A 16,729-nucleotide genomic window follows, 5' to 3' on the forward strand; every position below is an offset into this window, starting at 1 on the left:
TCACTGATTATTTACTGAGTGTGGGACATTGTGCTGAAGTTTTCATGTGCATTTTAAAATGTAATTGTCATGTATCTCTATAAGAGAGACTGCTATTTGTATTTTAAGATGAAATTGAACTTGTCGATCATTATGCAGCTCGTAAGAAGCATAGTAGGGATTGAAATACATGCAAGTTTTTTTGGTTTAACTATATTTCACTGTCTCTCAATATAAAGGTGTTACAGAGACTCATTATAAAGGACCCAGAACTTACCAAACAAAATAAGGGGTGGACATTCATATTACAAAATGATTTATTTAATGAGGGATTTCTTCTAAAAGGCGGGTTTCCAGTATGTGTACTGTCTGTTTCTCCGATCAGAAACCCAGAGGGAGCCATCTCATTGGAGTGGGGACTTTCTGTCTCTGCTTTGAATCACAGGGCTGCCCTTGAGTCAGTGGGCCATCCCTGATCCAGCTATTGGCTTTTCTTTGCACAGAATAGTCTAACATTGCCCAAGTAGGTAAGACAGTTGAGTTGAAAGATAGTTGGTTGGGGATGGTAGGTACCGTGATGGACACATACGGGCAACTCGCAACTCTTCTGAGTATCTAAATGGTCATTCAAGTTATATGCAACTTTTAAAATACATCTATTATGTACAACAAGAAATTAAAAGTTCTGAAATGTGCACATTATATTTTGAGTGTTTATTTAGTAATTTTAATAAGGTAGTTAGGACTTAAAGCCTCAATTTCATCTCTAATGTTGGAGGATATTTAGGTATTTATTAATGATCTTGAATGTCCTATTGTTGCATTTAGATTGTCACAAGTGATACAAGTGATATAATCAATTGTGTTTTATTTATTTATTTTTGTCTCTCCATTTTTTTCTGAGAATTGTTTTATTTTTTATTTTTTAAACACTATTCAAATTAATATGAGGGTACAATATTTAGGTTACATTGTTCTCACTTCCAGGGCAAAATTCCATTTGTAGAGGAGTCTGTCACTCAGGGGTTGTGTTATATACCCTTATAATGTGCACATTAGGTGAGATCCTGCCTCATGCCCTCCCTCCCTCTGCCATACGTCCTCCCCCTCCATTCTACCACCCAACTAGACTATAATAGTGTTTTATTGTTCTTAGGAACATGTAATTGTTTATATATTGATTTCATATTAGTATGGAGTACATTGGATGTTCATCTTTCCATTCTTGCGATACTTTTGAAGAATGTATTTTAACTGCATTCTTTCCATTCTTGCAATACTTTAGAAGAATGTATTTCAACTCCATCCACGTAAATGTAAAAGATGTAAAGTCTCCATCTTTTTTTAATGGCTGCATAATATTCTATGGTATACATATACCACAGTTTGTTGATCCATTCATGGGTTGATGGGCACTTAGGTTGCTTCCATGACTTGGCTATTATGAATTGAGCTGCAATAAATATTTTAGTCCCAATGTCTTTGTGGTAAAATGATTTATGTTGTTCTGGGTAGATACTTAGTAATGGGATTGCACTGTCAAATGCAAGGTCTACATTTAGATCTTTGAGGATTCTCCATACTGTCTCCAAAAGGGCTGTATTAGTTTGCAATCCCACCAGCAGTATACAAGTGTTTCCTTCTCTCCATATCAACACCAGCATCTAGTGTTTTGGGACTTTGTGATGTGGGCTAACCTGGCTAGGATTATGTGATATCTTAGAGTGGTTTGGATTTGCATTTTTCTGATGATTAAAAATGATGAGCATTATTTTCTTTTCTTTCTTTCTTTTCTTTTTTTTTTTTGGAGACCCTTGGTAAAGTGCTATGGCATCACAGCTCACAGCAACCTCAAACTCTTGGGCTTAAGCGATTCTCTTGCCTCATCCTCCCAAGTAGCTGGGACTACAGGCACCCACCACAACACCTGGCTATTATTTGGTTGCAGTTGTCATTGTTGATTGGCAGGCCCAGGTTGGGTTCCAAGGTGATAACCCTGGTGTATGTGACTGGAGTCCTAGCCGCTGAGCTACAGGTGCCGAGCCGTCAGCATTTTTTCATGTGCTTGTTGGCCATTTGTCTGTCATCCTCAGAGAAGTTTTTGTTCAAATCACTTGCCAACTTATAGAGAGGGTTGTTTGCACTTTTCTTATTGTTTAATTTGAGTTCTCTGCAGATTCTAGTTATCAGGCCTTTGTCAGATTCATAACATGCAAAAATCTTCTCCCATTCTGAGGGCTTTCTGCTTGCTTTGTTTGTGGTACTCTTAGCTGTGCAAAAGCTTTTCAGCTTGATCAAGTCCCAGTTATTTACTTTTGGTGTTGCTGCAATTGCTAGGGGATCTTCCTCATAAAAATTTTTCCCAGGCCAGTATCTTCAAGTGTTTTTCCCATACGCTCTTCTAGAATTTTTGTTGTTTCATGTCTTAAATTTAAATCTTTTATTCAAACAGAATCAATTTTTGTCAGTGGTGAGAGGTGTGGGTCCAGTTTCAGTCTTCTGCATGTGGATAACCAGTTCTCCCAGCACCATATGTTAAATAAGGACTATTTTCCCCTTTGCATATTTTTGTAAGACTTATAAAGGTTAAATGATGATATGTGGCTGGGTTCATCTCTAGATTCTCTATCCTATTCCATAGATCTGTATCTCTATTTTTCTGCCAGTACCATGCTATTTTGATCAATATAGCCTTGTAATATAATCTGAAGTTAGAATGTTTTGGGAAGGATTCCTTCTTTCTGTATATTTGGAAAAATTTATGCATCATAGGAACTAGTTCCTCTTTAAAGGTTTGATAGAATTCTGGTGTAAAACTATCAGGTCCAGGGCTTTTCTTTTTTGGGAGATTTTGTATAATTGATGCTATTTCAGTACTTGATATTGGTCTATTCAAGATTTCTAACTCTTTCTGGCTGAGTTTTGGAAGGTATTGTGCTTCCAGATATTGGTCCATCTCCTCTACATTTTTTATATTTCTGGGAATAGAGTTTTTTGTACTAATTGTTGAGAAATCTTTTGTATTTCTGTAGTATCCATTATTTCCCCTGTATCATTTCTGATTGTAGTTATTAGAGATCTTGTTTTTCTGTTTCTGGTTAGTCTAGCCAAGGGTTTATTAATTTTATTAATCTTTTCAAAGAACCAAATTTTTGTTTAACTGATCTTCTGAATAATTCTTTTGTTTTCAGTTTCATTTAGTTCTGCTCTAATTTTAGTTGTTTCTTTTTTTCTGCTAGGTTTGGGATTAGATTGTTCTTCCTTTTCCAGTTGCTTGAGATGGCGCATTAGGTTGCTGACTTGCTCTTTTTCTGTTTTTTTTTTTTTTTTTTCTGGTGAAGGCAACTGATGCTATAAATTTCCCTCTAAGGACTGCCTTTGCAGTATTCCACAGGTTTTGATAGTTTGTGTCTTCATTATCATTTTGTTCCAGAAATTGAATGATCTCCTTCTTGATTTTGTCCATGACGCAGCTATCATTGAGCATAAGGTTATTTAGTTTTCGTGATTTTATTTGAGTATGAAGATTTCTGTTGTTGTTGAGTTCAACTTTTATTCCATCATGGTCTGATAAGATACAGGGGATAATTTCTATTCTTTTGAATTTATTGAGGTTAGCCTTGTGACCTAAGATACAATAAATTTTGGAAGATGATCTGTGGGTTGATGAGAAGAATGTGCATTCGGTTTTGTTAGGATAAAGTGTCCTATAAATGTCTATTAAGTCGTTTTGTTCTATGGTCTTGTTTAACTCCATTATTTCTTTGTTTAGTTTTTGCTTAGAGGATCTGTCCAGTATTGCCAATGGGGTGTTAAGATCTCCAACTATTATAGTATGGGAAAATATATTGTTCAGATCAGTTAGGGTTTGTTTTATATATCAAGGAGGATTCAGATAGGGTGCGTAGATGTTAACTATTGAAATCTCTTCATTCTGTGTGTTTCACTTGACCAGTATGAAGTGTCCATCTTTGTCTTTCATTATTTTTGTTGGTTTGAATCCCATTGTATCTGCATACAAGATTGCAACCCCAGCTTTTTTCTGCTTTCCATTTGCCTGGAATGCTGTTGCCCATGCCTTCACCCTGAGTCTTGTTTTATCTTTAATTAATTTTAATTAATTTAACATAATTTTCATGTGTCACAAGATGTTTTTTTAAATTTTTTAAAATCACTTAAAAATATAAAAAACATTTTTAGATTATGGCCTATATAAAAGCTATAGTCATACTTCCCTGTTGAGCTATAGTTTGCTGACCCTGTAACTTTGCTGATTGCTTTCTCTTTTCTCCCCTCTTTTAACATCTATTGCCCTTATTATTTATCTTCTGTTTTGCTCATTTTGCTGCTTAATCATTTATTTTCTTTCATTGTTAATGCGTTTGTAGTTTGACTTTGTAAAAATTAAATTTTAAGTCTTGGAGAATAGGGTTCTATAATTTTGATTCCTTTAATGCCTTGCACATTTATAAAAGTTGTATCTTAGTAGATATTTGGGAGAGTTGTAGAGAAATAATATCTGTCATCCAAAATAACTTAGATAAGATATCGTAGGCATAGGTAAGTAAATGGTGGAGGAGAATTTGAACTAAGACCCTGCTCTTTCCATATACTTTTTTTTAATACTAAGAAATATTCAGCAACGAACCAGTTTGCCTTAGACGCTTACTACTTACATGTTGCAATGAGTTTTTACATACAGCTAAAATAATCAATGATAGAGTTTTTTTTTAAATTAAAAAACACTTTTTTTAGAGGCTAGGTCTTACTCTTTTAACCAGGCTGGAGCATAGTGGTTCACTCATAACTCGTTGTAACCTTGAACTCCTACGCTCAAGTGATCCTCCTGCCTCATCCTCCCAGTAGCTAGGACTATAGGCACCCACCACAATACCTGGCTAGTTTTTCTGTTCTTCTTTTATTTTTAGTAGAGACAGGATCTCGGTCTTGCATAGGCTGGTCTCGAACTCCCGACTTGATGCAATCTACCTGCCTTGGCCTCCCAAAAGTGTTAGGATTATAGGAGTGAGCCAGGACACCTGACTAAGATTTTTTTTTAATTTTTTTTTTAAAGAAGATGAGTTGAAGGATCTCCAAGACAATCTTTCAGATTATTTGTGTATATGATTACAAAGTGCTGTATTCTTAAATGGCAGGTTAAAAATCAGACATTTCTTTTTAAATTTTATTATTTTTAATTTGTATTTTAGGTTAATTTGAGAGTATTAACAAGTAAGTTACAACTGTTTGCATTTGTTAGGTAGAGTTCCTCTTGTAGTTGAGACATTTTTTTCTCCTGTAAATTGAACTCTTACCTTTAAAATTATTTCACAAAAGTAAATTAATATTAATTGCACAATGAAATAAAGTTGAAGAACGTACATAAAGTTTCTATGAAACTATGTTTAGGAGAAACCGGTAGTTAAATCAAATCTTAAAGTGGTGATTTCAACTAATTTGCTTGAGAGAGATTGATGATTCAGTCTAAACAAAGATTAGAAATGTAAATGAAATCTGACAATTAGAGTAAATACTTGTGGAGTTTATCCCTTGCCTAACAAACATTTTGAGTGTCTACATTGCTATGGGGAACTCAGACTATTGAGAGAAGTGAATGATGATAGTGATATACATCAGGCACTGCAGGGACAGAGGAAGAGTATGTCATTCAACCTGAGGGTGTGAGGGGAGACATTCCACTCTGTCTGTTGGGGAGTTGTCTGACTTTCCCCCCTCTTTATTAGCTTTTAAAATTACTTAACATTGCATTGTTGTTAAAGTAGTGAAACAATCCAGAAAGTGCTAATCTTTACTTACACTTTCTGCTTTCTAATTCCTGTTCTTCAGAATTATAGTTAACAGATTGATAAATACATTTCCAAATATTTTCCTATGCATAGCCCATCAGTTTTTTCCTCCCACAAAATAGGGCTCATACCATACATACAATTTTGTAGCTCACTTAATTCCCCATGTAATACTTTATCATGCATATATTGCCATGTTGGTAGATATAGATGAACCTCGTTTAAAACTTGCTGCCTCACATGATGGGATGTATATACCATCATTTATTTACATTGCTTCCTATTCACAGGACAGCTAGGTTTGCAGCCTGTTATAAACAGAGAAGAAATAACCTTCTTTCACAAATTCACAAAGAGATATATTTGTGAATTAAGTTCTCTTTTGTGAATTAAGTTTAAAACGATGAGTAGGTGAAGGAGGGGATTAATGTGAAGGGGAAATGTTTTCTAGGCTAAGTGAACAATGTATAGTTTGGAAAACTGCTAAAGAAAATGGCAAACTTGCAGTCAGACTAGTATTTCTTTTTCTGTGCTGTGGAGCTACACCTCCTGTTTTCTTGAACCGTATGTAACACTAACTTTTTTTATAATAGGCATTTCTTTACTGAATAATTTAAAATTATTTTCTTATTTTGAGAATCTAAAAACTTAAAAAAAAATGTTACCAGATAGGTAATAATCACGATGGGATAAAGTGATTCTTCCGAGGTCTCACAGAGGTGAAGTGGATGTTCTGGAAATAGAGTTTTTGTCTTGCTGTCTTTCTCTTAGCTGTGTTGTCTAACTCAGAATATCTCACTCAGAATTTAAAATACTTTTTTGTATGTCTAGTCCTCCACTACTATCCAATCAAAACAAATTTGGGTTAATTCTTAAAATAGTTATTGGTAAATTGCTGCTTTATCAAGTAGGTATATGCAGATGGTGTAGATGACTTAAAGTAAATAAGTTAAATTTTGTTATACACCTCTCTTACGTATAAAATCTTATTATTATTAAAATGTTTTCATTGCTGCAATTTTGTTTCAGACAAATTTCCAATTTTGGAATGTTGCCCTATAGTGTGATAGGAAGTACTAACTAGTTTTATAGTTTTATTGTCCGCCCCCCACCCCCTTTTTTTTGAGACAGAGTCTCATGTCACCCTCAATAGGGTGCCGTGGTGTCACAGCTCACAGCAACCTCAAACTCTTGGGCTTAAGCAATTCTCTTGCCTCAACCTCTCAAGTAGTTGGGACTACACGTGCCTGCCACAATGCCTGGCTGTTTTTTTTGTTGCAGTTGTTATTGTTTAGCAGGCCCGGGGCCAGGCTCAAATCTGCCTGCCTCGGTGTATGTGGCTGGCTCTCTAACCTCTGAACTACGGGCACCAAGCCCGTTTCCCTTTTTCAGTAAGAGTATTTGGCTTATTGTTTAGTTTCTGCTTTGTACATAATCTAATCTTTGCTAATTTTTCTGTATTAGAATTATATTGTTAGGAGAAGTAAGACAAAAATTTATCAGGTGCTGAATTAAAAAAAAACGTACTTTGGAAAGAAAATGATAAATTTTGACAAGAGTAATATTTTGAGTTCTAAAAGTCAAAGTTCTTTGTAGCTTGTGGTTTGGTTGCTTATGCTTTCGTGTCTAGAAATCTGATTCTTTGTAAGACTCAAATTTTAAAATTTCTTATTCATTTAAAAAATATATGCTAAATAGTTCTAATTAGTGTTATTAGGTTGGATAATATTTTTTTGAGTAAATCAGCCTAATGTGTTCTCTCATTGTCCTAAATAATAATTGTATTATGTTTCATGATTATGAAATACTTACACTTCATTCAAAGGTAATTATTACTATATGTGAAATGTAATTTTTAAGCATTCATATGTATAATTTCACTTAGAGTTATTTTTAGAGAATATGCCATTTGAGAAAATGAAATAACTTTTTATTTAATTTTTCTAGGGCTGCTTTAGAAGAAGTAGAAAGTGATGTGGCAGAGTTGGAACTAAAACTTGATAAGGTAAATATTACATTTTTAACTTTTTGAAACATTTATTCTTGTTTTCCACAGATAATGATTAGTGTTTATAATACCAGGTGGCTCACATTGCTTTTTATCTCTATTAGGGAAAGTACAGCTGTGATCTCAATTCTACACATGAGGAAATTAAGGCTAGATATGTTAAATAGCTTGTTCAAAGTTTAATGTTTAAGTGCCAGAGCAAAAATTTGATTCACGTCTCATTTCAAAGCTCACTAAACATTCTTTGTATTGTTGGAAGCTTGTTTGTGTATTCTCCATGAAAAAGATGGCATCTATGTTTTTGGATGCCTAATGGATTTCATACATAACCTGACTGTTCTATAAATTTGAGTGTGGTCACGTTCAAATATAAATAAAATTTAAAGTATTCATTCCATTTTCAGCTAATACCAGAAATATTTAATATTTACTTGACACTTGATATGATTATATTTTATGTACAGATAATGTACATTGATTCCCACCTTCTGTATTAATTGCTAATAATATTTTTTTGGTGTCTATCCAGTTACTTACTGGGCAGAAATATTAGAATGAATAACCTGTGACTTCTGATCTGTTTGTTCAGATATGCTTCTGTAACTGTTGTTTAGTGAAATATATCTCCTTAAATTTCTGGAGATAAGTTAGATGCATGTATTTGAAATACCTTCTGTAAAAATAGTTTCTCACTTATACAATTATTATTGTACATGTTATTGCTGTGTAAAGCAGTGCTTCCCAAACTTTACTGTGCATAGGAATACTTGGACATCTTATCTTGTAAAAATACAGATTCTGATTCAGTAGTTGGGAATACCAACTGTATTTCCAACACAAGAGTCTGAGTTTCTAACCAGATTCCAAGCCTTAGTCTGAGTTTCTAACCAGATTCCATGCCTTTGGCCCATGGATTGCATTTTGAGTAATAAGGATATAAAATATATTATTTATGCTGAAGGTTTTCAGATGTTTTGAGACCATGAAACATATATGTTTATACTGTAAATAGTATAGAAGCTGTATAAAACAGCAATATTACTTACATGTGTAAACAAATTAAAAGTTTAGAAAATGTTTTGTGGTTATTTTTATAGCAGTGTAATATATAGTATTACTTAAATTTTTATAGCAATCCTATGAGGTAGGTAGGATAAATTTTTTTTTTTTTTTTTTTTGAGACAGAGTTTCAAGCTACCACCCTGGGTAGAGTGCCGTGGCATCCACAGCAACCTCAAACTCTTGAGCTTAAATGATTCTCTTGCCTCAGCCTCTCAAGTAGCTGGGACTATAGGTACCTGCCACAGTGCCCGGCTATGTTTTGGTTGTAGTTGTCATTGTTGTTCGGCAGGCCTGGGCTGGATTTGAACCCGCCAGTTCTGGTGTATGTGGCTGGCACCAAGCCAGCATAAATGTTGTTATTCCTATTTTATAGATGAAGATACCAAACCCCAAGAAAGAGAAGGGGAGTTGCTTCAGATTATAAGTTATTATAGAAGAGACAGAACCAGGGTTAGAACCTCATTCTCTCTCTCTGTCTCTTTTTTTAAAGACAGGGTCTTGCTTTGTTGCCGAGGCTGAAGTGCAGTGGCATGATCATAGCTCACTGTAGCCTTAAACTTCTGGGCTCAGGTGATCCTCCTACCTCAGCCTCCCAAGTAACTTTGACACCATGCCCAGCTAATTCTTTTCATTTTTTTTATGAGATAGGTTCTTGCTGTTTTGCCCAGGCTGGCTCTCGAACTCCTGGGCTCAAGTTACTCTACTGTTCCAGCCTCCCCAGTAGCTGGGACTACAGGTGTGTGCTACCGAGCCTGGCCGTCTGTGCTTAATTTATTATCAGTTCAGTACTCTTCTTGTGCACCACTATACTTTAGGATCTACCTTGGAGAAGCATACGTTACTTGGAAAATTTCTAATGAACACTAGCAAGCTTCTAGGCAAGTGTTAGTAAAATTTTGGGAAAGGATAGTATTTTCAAAAATTTTCTACTGAAAAAGTATATGTATGAGCTTTTAATTACTATTTTATCATTATTGTTTTTTTACCCTGGGATATTACATTTATTTTAAAGTACTCTTTAAAACAAAGTTTTTTAAACCTTTAAGGTGGACAATGGAAGATAGAGTTTTGATTTTAGGGTAAATTTGTGTGGAAGTATATAGAGGGACAAGACTTTGTAAGGAATTGCAGAATAGTATAATAAGGGTGCTTTTTAGGTAGAACTGCATATAAATCGTATGGAACATTGAGATAGGGAACCTCAAAATTTAAAGTTCTTAAATAGATAGAATCCAGTGACAGTGTTTTTGCTAATAGTTTTGTTTTTATGAGTGGCTCTTTTTTCCTTTTTATTTTATTTCCTTGGGGTCAGGGCACAATGGTAAAACCTTAAACCAAAAGATTCTAACCTAAAGTTATTAAAGTATTGACATTTAGTACTAAGAACTTTTCCAAGTGTCTGTCTCAACCAAAGGACTGTTAAGGGCATTATGGAAACTTTATAGCTTTTATAATAAAATATCACTTTTCTGTTTCCCCTCCTCCCAAAGTTTCATAGTTGTTTTTATATTTGTCTAGTTTGAGATCTTGATCCCTTATAAAATGTACCTCTCCCCAATTCTTAAGCTATAATCTATCATTTTTACTGTAGGATGATTGTTTGCCTAGACAAGGGAGCCTAAGAGGAGCAAGAAATGGCTGTCATTGAAGGTAGTTGCATTGAAAGACTAAAGACAGGGAGGGGTTGCCCCAAGACTAGTTTAGAGATTTAACTTTGTGCAGGACCTGTTCCACCTATAGTGTCATTGTAAATCATGCCAGTGACAGGTTAAACCAGCTTTATGACTTAGCTTCTCCCTATTTTGCATATAATGTATGCCACCAGTAGTATAGTCTTTCTGGTGAGTAATATTTTATGAGTGGCATTGCTTTACTGAGTTTAATTACCCATTCTGCCAGGTGTTCTGACATTGGCAGTATCATAGTGCATATAATTTCTAAAACTGTTGCATTGTCTCACTGGCATGGTTATTCCCTGTCTGTTAAGTAGACACTGTTTAAATCGCAGCTTCAGTACTACTAAACTTTGGTTCTTTTTCTTGTATTGTATTATTTCATGTATTTGGTTCCATTTAAACTATTATGATAATACAACATTTGGTTTGTAGCATGCCCAGTAAGTAGTTAGAGCACTAAGCTTGAAGTTGCCTGGCTCTACCACTTACTAGCTGTATGGCCTTGGGCAAGCTCTTCAACCTTTCTGTGCCTCACTTTCTTCATCTCTAAAATAGAGAAAATAAGAGTATTTCTGTATCTTATAGGATTATTATGAAAGTAAGGTGAGATAATACATATAGAGTACTTAGCATGGTTCTTGCTACACGGTAGATTCTAAATAAACATTAATGATGATGATGGCTCTTTAACTGGCTTTTGTCTCCTGAAGACAGAGACTGTTTTTTAAAAGGAAAAGTCCTTTATTTGTTTTGTGTACTTACTGTATACAGAGCCTTTTTTTTTTCCCCCTAGACAGGGTCTTGCTCTGTTGCCCTGGATATAATGCAGTGGCATCATCATTACAGCTCACTACAGCCTCATACTTCTGGGCTCAAGCAATCCTCCTCCCTCAGTCTCCCAAGTAGCTGGGACTACATGCTCACGCCACCAAGGCTGGCTGCTTTTTTTCTATTTTTGGTAGAGATGGGGTCTCGTTCTCAACTCATTCTGATCTCAAACTCTTGAGCTCCAGCCAGAATGCTAGAATTATAGGCATAAGCCATATGCTTTTGTGTTTTTATTTATATGCCCTATGCTTTTATTTATATTATTTCTAATCTTTACAACAGTGTTGCCAAGTTGGAATTATCCCCAACCTGCACACAAAAAAATGGGAATTAGAGAAACTGTTACTTATTCAAGGATAGGTAGCAAATAAACTGTATTCCTGTCGGCTGGCAAAGTACCTGTGACATAGTAATCACTTAGGAAAATACTGTCCAGTGAACTAGGGCTACTAGATTGATAATTCTGCTTGATATTTAATCTTATCCTTAGGTAAACATTTTCTCTTTTTTTAAGCTTGTATTATTCAGTTATAATCTCATTTGTCACTGTCATTTAAGGATTTTGACAACTGGCAAAGTCAGTCTCTTTCTCTCTCTTCCTCTCCCCTCTGCTCTCCTCATTAAGTCAGGCCTTCCTCCCAGACAGTTGCAGTGTGTGTGTGTGTGTGTGTGTATGCTTCTGCCACATGACCATTTCATTGTGTCTCTAACTCCTCTGATAGTAACCTCTGTTCTATTTCTGATGCCTGTTTTCATGGCTATATTCTGTGCCTCATCACAATCGTTCTAATCTCTGAAATGTGGAATGCTGATATCCTACTTTCTGACTTGAGTCTCCAGTCCTTCCAGTTCTCCAGCCTCACTACTACTTCTGTTTCAAGCTTACCTCTGGTTTTTTTTTTTTTTGTGATTTTTTTTGGCCGGGGCTGGGTTTGAACCCGCCACCTCTGGCATATGGGACCAGCGCCCTACTCCTTGAGCCACAGGCGCTGCCCTTACCTCTGGTTTTTTTGATCTGTCTACTTAGGATATTTCAGATCACTTTTAAATTCACTTCAGAGTACTTCTTTTTTTTTTTTTTTTATCATTTTAAAAACTGAGATAAATTCACCTAACATAAAATCCACCGTTTCAGAGGGTGTAATTTTTAGTATAGTCATAGCATTGTATACCTATCACTGCTATCTAATCCCGAGATTTTTTTATCACCCCAAAAAGAAACCCAGTATCTGTGAGCAGTCATTCCCAAGTCTCCCCTCCCTCTATCCTTGGCAACCTAATTTACTTTTTGTCTCTCTGGATTTGCCTATTCTGGAAATTTTACATAAATGTAATTGTGCAATATTTGCCCTTTCATGACTTGCTTCTTTCACTTAGCGTAATGTTTTTAAGGTTCATCCATGTTGTAGCATATATCAGTATTTCCTTTTTAGTGATGAGTAATATGCCATTTTATGGATGTGCTGCGTTTTGTTTATCCATTCATCAGTTGACGGACATTTGGATTGTTTCTCTTTTTTGGCTATTATAATAATGCTGCTAGGAGCCCTTTCATTCTGTTGTTAATTTCACTATATCATTATTTCCTTTCCGAGACCTTCATTTCTTTTCTGTAACATGTACTCTGCAGAATTCCATCTTGTGTAACCATTTATAGTAGAACCTCCAGAATTGACCATTTCCCTACACTGACCAGCTCCTTAGGTTGACCTAATTTTCATAGACTGGACATGCACCACATGTATGTATCAGTATAGTAGGCCTAGTTCTTTATGTTGACCACCTCTATATGTTAACTAGTTGGTTACAGTGCCTCGTGTGGTCAACTTACAGAGGTTATAACCCTGCTCCCCCCACCCCAAACATTATGCAACTGTTCAGGGTGGCCAACTGATGGAGCTACATATTTCAGAAATTCTTGATAAAAAGCAATTTTTTTTTAAAACCCAATCAGGTTCCCCTTTTTTCCATTAGTAGTTTTTGATACTTTACTGTTTTCTCAAGATTTACCACTTTGTTCTTCATTCTTAGCAGATGACCTTGCCTGTTCCTTTTGCTTGGTGGGAATGCCTTTATTTCTTGCCAAAATCTAGATACTTAACAGAATTTGTTCTTTAGTTTTTCCCCTCCATTTCAGTGATAAGTGATTTTTTTCCTATGGAATTCTAACCTTCTACCTCCTCAAGACTTTGCTTTATCCATCTCTCCCTTTTCCCTTTTCTACTACCTCTTCATCGTAAATAGATAAAATTGTTCAAGTTTGTTTCTTAGTAAAGCAAGACAAAAGCAAATAACAATAAGAAAACCTATGACAAGGAAGCAGAAATCCTTATTCAATAATTACTATGTGTCAGTAACAGTTTGTACTAAGATCTTTATGTGCATTTTCTAACCCTCTTTGTAGTAACTTTATATGGTTTGGTACCATTTTTATGTATTGCATGGGAGAAGAAATTGAAGTTTGTTGAGGTCCAGGTCACTCAGGCTCACTTAACTAAGTATAGCAGTGGGATTTAAATCTTAGCACAATAAGGATCCTGTGTTTTTTTGTTTGTTTGTTTGTTTGAGAGAGAGCCTCAAACTGTCACCCTTGGTAGAGTACGATGGCATCGCAGCGCACAGCAACCTCCAACTCCTGGGTTCAAGTGATTCTTCTGTCTCTGCCTCCCAAGCAGCTTGGACTACAAGCGCCCACCACAACCCCCGGCTATTTTTTTGGTTGTAGCCGTCATTGTTGTTTGGTGGGCCAGGCTGGATTCAAACCCACCAGCTCAGGTGTATGTAGCTGGCACCTTAGCCTCTTGAGCCAGAGGCGCTGAGCCGATCCTATGTTTTTAACTATAATGTTTTACTATTAACCTGTCTCTCTGTTTTTGTGGAAACTTTTGATTTAATTATTTTTGAATTATTTACTATGTCAAACAAATAATGCTACCTATGTGGCACAAAATTTAAAGGCAAAAAGTGTGCACTTGGTGAAAATTAGTTGTTTTCTAATCTCTTTCCTAGAGGAGTGCACTGCCTAGTCTCTTACGTACCCTTCCAGAAATTTTCTAAATATATAAAATGACTCTTCCCATTTGAACAAAAACATTCACTTTGTTCTCCATTTTGATTTTTCTTTTGATATTTTTATGTGTTATTTGTGATTAATTTTAAAGATGTCTCATTTTTAAATGACCAAACTGTGTTATATTGTATGGATGACCATAATTATTTATCTAGTTGTCTACTGATGGACACTTAGATATCAGTATGTTACTGTGACTCCCATGGATAACTTTACACGTGTCATGTGGCTTATATGAAAATATGTCTATATGATACACTTTTAAAAGTGAAATTGCTAAGTAGAAGGTATGGGTATTTAAATTTTGATAGATCTTGCTAAATTGCCTTACATATAAATTGTAGCAATTTACAAGCCCCAAAATGGATGAGAGTGCCTATTTCCCCATACCTGCCCTCGCTAAAACACCATGTTGTCAAACCTTTTGATTTTTTCTGTTCTGAAAAAAATAGTAATTTCCATTTCTTTTATTGTGAATGAGACTAAGGATCTTTTCATGGATTTAACACATTTTTATTTCCTTTTTTGGAATCATTTGTATATGTCACCCATTTTTTCTAGTGGGTGGGTTTTCAAAATGATTTGTATGCTCTTTCTTATGGCAAGGAAATTAGTCCCTTGTGATTTGTTGTTAATATTTTCCCGTATTTTTGTCTTTAATTATATTTATTGTTTTTATCCTCACAGAAATGTTTTATTTTTATTTAGCTGAATTTATCAGTTTTTTTCCTATGGCTTTCGTGGTTTGCAGGCTTTTCCCACTTTGAGATTATTAAAAAAAAAAAAATCCTCAGTCAGCCTGGGTGCAGTGGTTCATGCTAGCACTTTGGGAGGTGGAGGCAGGAGAACTGGCTTGAGCCCAGGAGTTTGAGGTTGTAGTGAGCTATAATGATGCCACTGAGCTCTTGCCTAGGCAACAGAGCAAAACCCTGTCTCAAAAAAAAAATCTTCCTCAATGGAGTAGGGTGCCAGCCCTCTATGCCATAGGTGGCAGGTTCAACCCAGCCCCGGCCAAAAACTGCAAAAAAAAAAAAAAAAAAAAAAAAATCTTCCACCAGGTGTGATGGCTCATGCTTGTAATCTCAGCACTTTTTGGCCAGCCCAGGCTGAGGATCACTTAAGGTCAGGAGCTCAAGACCAGCATGGGTGACATAGTGAGAGACTCTGTCTCTACAAAAAATAAGAAAAATTAGGCAAGCATGGTGGCATGAGCCTGTAGTGCCAGCTACTATAAGGCTGAGGTAGGAGGATTGCTTGATCCTAGGAGTTTGAGGTTGCCGTGAGCCATGATCATGCCACTGCACTCCAGCCTGGGTGACAAATGAGACCTGGTCTCTTTAAAAAAAACAAAACAAAGCAAAACAAAACTCCTCTGGGCTTGGCGCGTGTAGCTCACTGAATAGGACATACACTGAAGCTGGCAGGTTCGAGCCCAACTGGGCCTGCTAAACAACAGTGACAACTGCAACCAAAAAAATCTCCGGGTGCCTGTCTCCTAGCTACTTGGGAGTCTGAGGCAGGAGAATAGCTTTAGCCCAAGAGTTTAGGTTGCTGTGAGCTATGACGCCACAGCACTCTACCCAGGGCAACATAGAGAGACTCTGTTCCCTCTACCCCTCAAAAAAAACAAACCTCTGGTTTTCTCTTAGCTTTCTAATTTCATTTTTATTCCATCTGAAATTAATTTTGAGGTTTTAGAATCCAACTTAGTTTCTCTTTCCTGATGTCTTTCCAGTGTCTATGATTTCAGTTATTGGATACTTTTCCCACCCCACTTATTGGAATATTTCTTTAATCAAATACTGTATATTTGTATCTGGTTTTTGAGTCTGTATTCTGCTCCGTTGATCAGTCTGTCTATTCACATTCACTACCAGAGTTCTAGTTACTCCATCTTAATAATAAATTTTAATACCATCTAGGGCTAATGTTCCCTTATTACTCTTCTCACAAAAAATATTTTTCTCTTCTTGCATGGTGGCTATGCCATATGAACTTTATAATCAGTTTTTCTGGTAAGACAATATATTTTATTTTGTAAATAGCAAACTATTTAAAAGGCTTATCTCTGCCAGCATTTTTCATAGTGTGTTTTGTGGAACATTGGTCCTGTGAGAATGCTTCCTCCAAATAGCATTCCACTGTCAAATATTTTTGAGAAATGTTGCATATTATACCTCCTCTCTTTGATGTACATTAATTTATCAAACGCTCTTAAAAGTTGAGTAGTATCTTGTATTGCCTTTTCCAGTAATCCTTCGTTTTGTCCCCTAGACCTGGTTAGGTCTTCCCTGTTCAC

The 16,729-nt window shown here is 35.8% G+C and overlaps 1 protein-coding gene across 2 annotated transcripts in view; it reads left to right on the plus strand.

Moving 5' to 3' along the window:
• The window catches only part of ACAP2 (ArfGAP with coiled-coil, ankyrin repeat and PH domains 2), a 165,206-nt gene that overhangs the window by 71,189 nt on the left and 77,288 nt on the right, over window positions 1-16,729 (plus strand). For both annotated transcript variants that reach the window (XM_053564544.1, XM_053564545.1), the window contains exon 2: window positions 7,734-7,791. In XM_053564544.1, the coding sequence (XP_053420519.1) occupies window positions 7,734-7,791 (58 nt within the window). The remainder of the gene's footprint in view (window positions 1-7,733; window positions 7,792-16,729) is intronic.

Source organism: Nycticebus coucang, chromosome 16 (genome assembly GCF_027406575.1).
Source record: "Nycticebus coucang isolate mNycCou1 chromosome 16, mNycCou1.pri, whole genome shotgun sequence".
Lineage (NCBI taxonomy): Eukaryota > Metazoa > Chordata > Mammalia > Primates > Lorisidae > Nycticebus > Nycticebus coucang.